Source organism: Hevea brasiliensis, chromosome 15, assembly GCF_030052815.1.
Source record: "Hevea brasiliensis isolate MT/VB/25A 57/8 chromosome 15, ASM3005281v1, whole genome shotgun sequence".
Taxonomy (NCBI): Eukaryota; Viridiplantae; Streptophyta; class Magnoliopsida; order Malpighiales; family Euphorbiaceae; genus Hevea; species Hevea brasiliensis.
Window position 1 is genome coordinate 31,536,542 of NC_079507.1, and position 9,162 is coordinate 31,545,703.

Genomic DNA, 9,162 nt, shown 5'->3' on the forward strand with positions numbered 1-9,162 from the left:
GAGAAGGTCACCCATCACTGTGACTCTCGACTCATTTAACTTCTTGTGTTCTATTTTTCTTATTTATGCTTAACTATTTGACAATTACTAATTATTTGTTTTCAGAGCTTATCTAGTTGTCTTGGATGTGGTTCTAATCCCTTAATTATCCGGACCGACATCGATCACCGGAACAGTGAAATATACCAAGCTATACAAATAGGGGTGTTACATGTCTTTTCAATAGTAGATTTTTCTCCATTTTATTTAGTCTTGAGCTCATTTGTAAGATGAGCTTCAAGCTTAGGCTTAAACTTGATCTGTTCATTAAACAAGCCAAACAAAGTGGAACGAAATATTGTTAAAACTTGAATCATAAAGCCATAATGGAACTAAAGCCTTTCATATAAAATAAATAAATAAATAAATAAAATATATATATTTAAAAAATACTTAACCATATTTATCTTTTAAATATTAACAGATACAATCTTCAAAATTTCGAAGAGAGAAAACCATAATTTCCATATGATTTTCTGTTAATGAAAAGTTACATCGAGTATTAATACAATAATGTTACAATGAAATTATAAATTAATGTGTATCATTTGCTACACTCGATAAAAGAAAGGTCAATAAATAAGAGTTTTTATTTTTATTTATTTTTTATTTTTTTTAAAAAAGAGAGCATGGCAGAGGCCGAAAGTTTCAATTTCGACTTCCAATATCATGATACTCCAAGAGAACTATTAGTCTCATAGCAAATAATCATTAAATCATTGTGGTTAACATTTTAAATGAATGTGCGCATATGCGTCAGATGAAAAGAGATACAAAGGTCCATTAAAGATTGTGTCTAGTTCTTATTAGGTTAAAAATCTAAAAGCTACCATGATCAGCTGAAACTAACTTTAGTTGTAGTTGCACTAGAACACTAATACAATTGCATGCTGCAGCACTCTTGGCTAGCACCACCTAACTGAAAATAATGATATATGGAAAATTGGAACTGCATACAGATCGAAAAAACCAAATTATTTTCACAAACATATAGTTCTCTGAGCTAAAATTTGCAGAACAAATTGCAGAGCTTGCCCTTGTTTAATACACGTATAGCATCCATATATAAAGTGATGATACACTGAAATTTTTAATTCTGTACATGTTTTGAAACATTTCCTGCTTATCAAGATGCCTTGCCCCTATAAGGATATATTACAAATTATAGTATGCAACTGACATCTATGACAAACTACTACGCTGATTTAAGTGTAAAAACAGTATGGCCAGATACTATAGAGCATAATGCAAAGGCTACAAATGCTAGGTAGGACAATATCACTGATGATCTTGCCATTGCCGGGAACTTGTCCTTACCCCAATTGGACTCCCATTCCTCAACTCTGAAAGTAGCTGATGATGATGCTGACAAGAGAAGATAGGTCAAAATCTGAAATATCAAACAAGGAGCTCAGAGTTCCACTTAAGCAATCAACATAATAACCTCGGTAATCAAGTAATGGCAGTGTAAAACATGTAAAGTGACTTTTGGTATCTCTCCATTCCAGAGTTTCAGGGATTAAGACTCAAGCCTTCACCTCTACAGGCTAATTGCAGGTGAGTAAGAGCTTAATTATATTCATAAGTCATTGTTAGAAGTAGCTTACAAAATGTGAAAATTACAAATCAGGAAAACAAAAACTTAAAGCACCTGATCTTCTGCGTATCATGCCTTGATAAGAAATCAAACTCACCTGTTGCAGCAAGGCATTTTAATTTATTTAATAAATCTGGGATAGGAATGGTTTCAGCATTACTGCTAATATTATTGATGGGCTTCAGAGGAGAGCTAAAGTAGGGTTGCCCTTCCTGTAAGCCAGCCTTGGATTGCCATGAACATGTATACTATCATCAGGCTAATTGCCCTACTCATCTCTGGATCAAACTCTCCTTGCACTCTTTTAGTTGACAATCAAAGTCACAGGATTCTGCATATATGCTTCAAAAGAGACAAAAGAATTGCAGACCCTTCGCCCTATACCCACAACAATTATTCTCCTATATGCCACAAGTTGCCAGATTCTCTGTTTGCTTGTTTGATACCACATTTTAATTACTTTCAGAACCTGTATTCCATTTCTGTTGGAAACCATGTTGTATCAGGGCCAGGGGTCCCAGAATTATATTGTCTAGGATAGAACAACTTTGCCCCATTTAAGGATATGGCCCAATCTCTACAATAAAGAACACACTTTAAATGTTCCATTAAAAGTATGTCCCTTTGTGTAGCTCTTGCTTTGAATCTTGAAGCATAAAAAATTGCCATGTTGCTAAACCTTGACTACATAAAGTTGAAGAGCCAAAAGTTGCGTCTTAAGCCACTTTAAATACACCTTTCATACTCCTGGTTTTGTAGTGAATCAGTGGAAAGTGACATTATTCCTCACTTTAGTTGCAGCAAAATATTGCTAGCACATTGGGCATTTTTACCCACAAACCAGTGACTGTGATCCTTTTCACTCGCAAAATGACTGCTCTCCAACATCAAAACAAGCCACATTATAGAATCTGAGAGTAAAAGGCAGCATCATACTGGAAAAAAGTAAATAAAGAGTTGCCAAAAGAGTAGTCCAAGAATCACCAATTGCAATATAATACATGGTCCCTACAATCTATCCTATGAAACTCACTGTGGGACAACGCCCTACAAAGACCCATATCTATTAGCTAGTGGTCAGTTTTTAGCAAACATGACATGAGCAACTAGAGATTGATCCACCGTCCACGATCCCTCGAGCACTTACCTTTATAGGATTCTAGTGGGTCCCTAAACTCTATAATTACTGCACTTGAAGCCACTGCCAACCCAAAAATTAGGTGACATGAACATGGGGCCGTAGATTAGGTAGAGCAATTAGTAAAATAATGAACCAAGTAAAAGGACTTGCCTGATCAAGAGAGAAATCCAGGTAGTACCGGAGCTGATTATGGGCAACAAGTTTCCCGGTGGCCAAAGAGTAGGCAAGATCACATGCTTGCAGCCCTAAATACACAAAACCCATCACATTCACTGACATACAGTACCTGCATCCACATAACAAGAAATGCATATCAAATCTAAAAATATTTCTTTTCATCTCTGCAACTTGTACAAGTCCAAGATAAACGACTCATCACTGAAGTAATAACATACCTGAACTCCTTGTAGCGATGGAAAGAATCAAGAGCCCAACCTTGATTCGTATCAGCAGCCATAATCGAGAACGAAGTCAAACAAAACACCAACCCAAGAAGCCTAAAACCCAGCAAAGCCCTTCCCTTCATAATCTTCTCCTTTGTTGAAAAATTTGCCCCTCTCTTGCCACCGCCTCTGGCAATACCATCTTCAACTGATTTAACAACCTCATCTTCTTGGGTTTCAGACACAACTTTGGAAACCGGTACTGCAGCTGCTGCCGCCGCGGCCGCCGGGGTTGGAGGAGACAGAGACCTTGCTAGTTTGACATCTGGCGATGATGAGAATACATAACTGTGAGAGATTTGATCTGCTGGCGGATATTGGTACTTGGACTGCTTGAGCTGTGGAAGAGAGAATACATAGCCATGAGATTGAGAGGAATGATCTAAGGATCTCCTGGAATCTGAAGGAGAATCCAAGCGTGATGAAGGGGGTTTAGGAGCGGGCTTTGGAGGTGGTGAAGATGAAGAGTAGTGCATGTTGATTGGTGTTGGAATCAAGATGGATTGATTTTGTTCTTCTTCTTCTTCTTCTTCTGGTAGTCGTTGGTTATGGTCATTTTCTTCGAGTTGGTGGTGGTGTTGCTGGTCATTTTCTTGGTTTTTCATGATTTCTTGGATTTACAGTGAGCAGTGAAGGAGATGAAAAGTTGGTGGAGGAGATGGTTTTGATCTTACTGATCAGATTATAGAGCGTTGAAACCTGAGCCTGACACGTCTTCGTTGACACCAGACACATGCAGACTAGGTACTGCTAGAGTCCAAGATTTACACTCTTTGGAACGTTGGCTAAGAATAGGGGAGGGAAAAAGTTAAGTAAAGATAGAAATTGGAAAATACATTTAGTCTCCTTTGCCCTTTTATGTTGTTTTATTGTACAAAGTTTGATAAGTGTACAAATCATAACAAATAACAAAATAGTTAGTAGAGTATCGCTCTTATGAAAATTTGACTTGAGTACTAAATTATACAGCAAATGTAATTATTTAGAATATCAAAATCAAAGCAAGAATTAAAACTAGATTAATTATAGCTAGAATATAAATAAAAGCAGATTCCTAGATTGAAGAATCAAATAATGAAAGTATTTCAGAAATAGGAGCTTGCACTGCAATGAATTATGGATCTATCTAACATGTTCAATAAATTAGAAATTATTATTTTAAAGGAAATTAATTCTAATTTATCTCAAGTCCTCTCTCAAGGCACTCAAGCTATATTTTAATCAACTGAAACATACTTTCGTAGCGATTAAATTAATTAAAACCCAATAAGATCCTTGATTAATTATAAACTCCGCATAGGATCTCAGCCTATCTCTAGGTCAAAAATTTTAAGTTCAAAATCTTGATTATTCAATATTAATTTTTACCTTTCAGTTCTTTAATTAATATCTAGAATCAATACTAAATGGAGCTCAACACATAGCATACATTAAAAACACAAGAAATTGAATCAAATGATGAAATCTCAAATTTATCAAACAAACCCAAATAAAATCCATAACTAAATTGAAAGTGCTATATACCTATTAAACCTAGGAGTCTTAATCCATGTTTTGATAATAATAAATAATTAGTATAATACTAATCTACCTTGAAAGTGTTTGTGCTAAGATTGTAAGTCCCAAGTTCAAAATTGACAAATTGCTTCAAATCAAAATTGAAAAAGAGCAAGAAAATAAAAGCAAAAGATCAAGGCTTTTATAATGTAAATTTTCCTTTTATCTTGTAAATCTCATAGTTAGTTATGTTGACTCAAGTCTAAGGATTTCTAAAATTTTTAGTGTCTCTATTTTTTTATCATTTTATTGATCAATGGAGAGTAAAATAAAAATTTTCAATTTTGAGATATGCAAATTTGTTCTTGAAGGTGTCTTTATTGAAAAGTATATCAAATTAGCTTTCTAATGATTTAAACAAATTGAAAATCCAAGTTTGGGTTAATAAGTTATGGGCTTTTGAAGCTTAATTGATCTTTTATTGTGAAGCTCCTTACCCGTCTACAGTGTAGCTGAGCGAGGAGTGCCACATTTGGTGCTGGAGTACCCTATCTTATGCTATCCTGTTCATTATTAATTTTAAACTTATAGAAAATCTGTGAATTTTTTTTTATATCACAATTTATTTTTGTGAATACCCGGGCAGAGCCCCCTCTTTTTAATTGGCATTTGACGGTTTCCACAAGTTACCTGTTAAAATAATACCATGTCTCATATTTCTACATGTCATTTTATCTCATTTCTGCTTATACAATCTCAAGTTCATTTATTTATTTCATTTATTCATATAGACATTCATATGCAGAAATTCATAACTTTAATTTCAATCCAAAATACAAACTTACAATTTTTATTACAATTCAAACTAGTAATTACATCGTGTTTATACACAATGAACTAAAATACTAGTCTATACATGGGCCCTACTAAAATACAAAATGACCGGTGAGGTGACTCTAGACGGTGGCAGATCTGGTCAGAGCTCTGTCAAACGCTACTGTGGCAGCTGCTGCTGTGGCGGCTGTGTTGGGTGAGCCTGGTCTCCATTACCTACGCGATGGAAAAACCATACGCGCTAAGCTGATAGCTTAGTGGTGTATAGTTTAAAAGAAATGTAATTAAATAATTAAAATAATCATTCTATGCTAAGTTACGTAGTATCTAAGTTATTTATGAATTTTCTGCACTTTGGAAGTAATTTAACTTAATAGTATCTTTTCTGGTTATTTCTTATACTTTCAGTCTTGATTTATTTATTACAGTGCCCAAGTAACCTATAACAGACTATAAGTGCTGGATAAGCGGGAGTATACTGGTTAGACAGCCATATGTCTAGCCTATATACACATGCTATGTCAGGCACTAGGCCAACGAGTAGCCTTTTTAAGCCACAAATATCATTAGGCACAATGGCCAATGGTCAGGCATATAGCCTGTAGAACAATCATGTCAGACATACTTTATCGATCAGTGATTATTCCTGTAGGCAGTACTGCTATCTGTAGTTTCTCATTAGTATACCAATCAATCCATACAATATACATAAGCTTAGGTTTACTTTGGGCAATTAAGCATTAGTAACTTCTTAGTAGGCTTTTCATGTCATTTGTAGTGGGAAGGTGGGTCCCTTATACTCGTTTAGTGTAATGTAGTGATAACAGAATTTTTGTGTTAATGTGTAGTGGGAAAGTGGGTCCCACATACATGTTTTAAGTAATTTAGCATATAGTGACTTAGTAGGGATAAGCCAATAATGTTTTTCAAGAACCTTTCTTTAGGTTCAGATTTGGGACTTTCACTTTGCATATGACTTTGGACAGTTTGTGGCCACTGTTTGGCCCCACTTCCTAAAAGGAAATTGTTTTTCTATGTCTTGTCCTTTTTTCCCTTTTTGAATCATGTCATTTGAATTTGTATAACTCAAGTTATGATCAATTGACCATAACTTGGTCAATTCTGAATTTTGGTTCCCTTAATAGGCAGTTTTGGTGTTATACTTTGTCAATTTTATTTGAGTAAGTTGTTGCCATATTTGGGTCTACTACTCTTCATAGGATATGTTACCCTATGTCTTATGGTCACTTAGGATTTTTTATTGTAATTTTTCAAGTATTGTTGTGTTACTTATAGTCAAATTATTGACATAGTCAAATTATTGACCTAGTCTCAAGTGTCTTATAGAAATTAGGTTTCAATTAGGACAGTAGCTTTGACCCAATATTTAGGCTCTTTGCATTCATAAGGTGAGGAAGTTGCCTAAAGCAAAATTGGAGGTCTATTTCTTAGCTTTCCAGAATGGTATGGCTCATTTTGTTTGAAGACTTATAGTAAGAGTTATCCTTAAAACACTTTGCTGGAATTAATGGTCATTTGAACCATTTCCAGATTTGGTATGCCAATTTAATCAAGTTAATTGACCTAGTTTCCTATTTTTTGGGTTTAGTCAAAATGCCATTTTTGTAGACCTATGTCTTAGTGAAAATTTGACACTGGTTTCAAGGCATTTGGAGTTATATGGACTAACTTATGGCTTCTTTGCTAAGACTGGTCAAGTGGTCCTTATATGACAAATTCTGGGCAGTGTCAATTCTGGACAGATTTGGTACTTCAAATTAGACAAGCAATTTGGTTAGGTAAATGGAATTTCTGGGCTTTGTGTCCTCTACAAGAGTTGTAGCCCTATGACTAAGCTTTCTATTGATATAAATTTCAGGTCATTTGGACCTGTCTACAGTAAAATATGACCAAAAGAGTGAACACTGTTCAATTGGTCATTTCTGGGTTCACTAAAATTGCATATCCGAATTTGGTCAAGTTTCATGTCAGTTTTTAGGCAGAATTGGGATATGGTTACTCCATGAAAGTTGGAGTGTTTTAGGTCATTTTTCACCTTCAATTGGCCTTATACTAATTGGAGTCACACAAAGTCAGTTTTAACTCAATTCACATTCTGTTTTCAACAAGGCCACAGCTTGCAGGAAATAACACTCCCAATAATTCATTTCTCTATCTCCCAAACTTTAAGTATACATTCATGGCACTTTTAATATCACCAATTCATCTCAACAATCAATATCTAGCATTATACACTAGTCTATAATAAGTAACTCAACACCTTAAATTTAATTTAGTCAAGGTCAACAATATGTGTATGGAATAATTTATTAGTGTATGTAATTTCAACTACCAATGCGTAATTCATTTCCACATATCTATGGATACCATACTTCATCATTTAAGTCATGAAATTACATATTTTCTATGCTCCTCAAAGCTACCAACTTGGGCAGTATCCTTAATTACTCCAATTGTTTAAAGCCCTAAGATAAAGTATCAAAATCAACGCTTATACATGCAATTTGATTCCTATACTCTTAGTCACCTTAATCAACATTGTAATTCACCAATTATGTGTCTAATTTTATCACTAATTAAGCTAATTAGGGCTGCCAAATTGGGCATATTCAAACTTAAAGAAAATCTCCAAATTTTTAGGGTGACAAACCCTAATTCACAATTAACTTCAAACACCCATATATAACCCTATCCTAATTCATGTAGTTAGCTTAATTAACATTTCTAAACATCAATTTCATGAAAAATTAAACAATTTCCCCCTAGTTTCATGGCTGCCAAATTAGGGTTTCCCAATTACCCATCAAATCCTAAAATTTTCCTAACACAATAACTCAATTAGCCTTAAAATCAAGAAATTAAGAGAGCAAAGTAAGGAATTATGCACTAACCTTGGATGGCAGCTCCTTGAACAGCCCAATTTCAACTTCTACCTTCTTAAATTAGTATCAATGGATTCCCTTTGATGTGGGGAACAACTTTGGTGAAGGGACAATTGGTGGATTATGGCTAGAAATGGGCATGCAAGTGAAAGAAATCAAAGGGAAAGGGTGAGGCTAGGGTGGCAGCATGAAGGAAATGAGGAGAGATGAGTGTTTTTCTTCTTTCAATTTCTGCCCACTAGCCTTTTATACCCCCCCGGCCCCCCCTCCCCCCCCCCCCCCCCCCCTTCCACTAACTTAAAATAATAATATAATACTCAAAGTTTCTAAATTCCCAATTAACCCCACTTAAGTCCCCTTTAATTGCACTAATGTAATTTCATATTTTCATGGGGGGTTTTTATGGGATTTTTTAAATTCAATACCACTAATTTTTAATGGACTTTTTGGTCAAAAGTCAACTTTAAATGTTAAATGACCAAAATGCCCCTCTTTGGGTTAAAGCCCCTCTTTTTTCAAATTTACCGATCGGACAATTTCTCTAAATTTTTATACTATCTATTTTTATTTTTATCTTCACTTTTATCAATTAATTAAATTATTCTTGACATTTTTAATCCCATTTACACCTCGGTAAATTTTTAATTAAACCCCGAAATTTGTTCCTAGGGTTTCTCGAGGGTTCGGGACACTGCTCTTTTAGCCTAA

The 9,162-nt window shown here is 34.8% G+C and overlaps 1 protein-coding gene across 2 annotated transcripts; it reads right to left on the reverse strand.

Annotated features, from left to right (window-relative positions):
• Window positions 1-1,048: 1,048 nt before the first annotated feature.
• LOC110658120 (CASP-like protein 4A1) lies at window positions 1,049-4,015 on the reverse strand. Of its 2 annotated transcripts, none has more exons than XM_021815608.2 (3): window positions 3,173-4,014; window positions 2,928-3,063; window positions 1,049-1,429 (listed from the first exon to the last, which is right to left on the reverse strand). In XM_021815608.2, the coding sequence occupies exons 1-3, from the start codon at window positions 3,823-3,825 to the stop codon at window positions 1,235-1,237; spliced, it is 984 nt and encodes a 327-aa protein (XP_021671300.2). In that variant the 5' UTR covers window positions 3,826-4,014; the 3' UTR covers window positions 1,049-1,234. The 2 variants fall into 2 exon arrangements, with proteins under 2 accessions (XP_021671300.2, XP_021671301.2); XM_021815609.2 differs by lacking the exon at window positions 1,049-1,429 and adding an exon at window positions 1,690-2,837 and having other exon boundaries at window positions 3,173-4,015.
• Between the last annotated feature and the right edge of the window lie 5,147 nt (window positions 4,016-9,162).

What these genes read in the sequence shown, in the direction of transcription:
- LOC110658120 (XM_021815608.2), bottom strand. Translation starts at nt 3,825, where the DNA reads ATGAAAAACCAAGAAAATGACCAGCAACACCACCACCAACTCGAAGAA. An exon ending in CATCGCTACAAGGAGTTCAG is followed by an intron (nt 3,064 to 3,172) that starts GTATGTTATTAC and finishes ATGTGGATGCAG; the next exon opens with GTACTGTATGTCAGTGAATG. An exon ending in TGGATTTCTCTCTTGATCAG is followed by an intron (nt 1,430 to 2,927) that starts GCAAGTCCTTTT and finishes TTGATATTTCAG; the next exon opens with ATTTTGACCTATCTTCTCTT.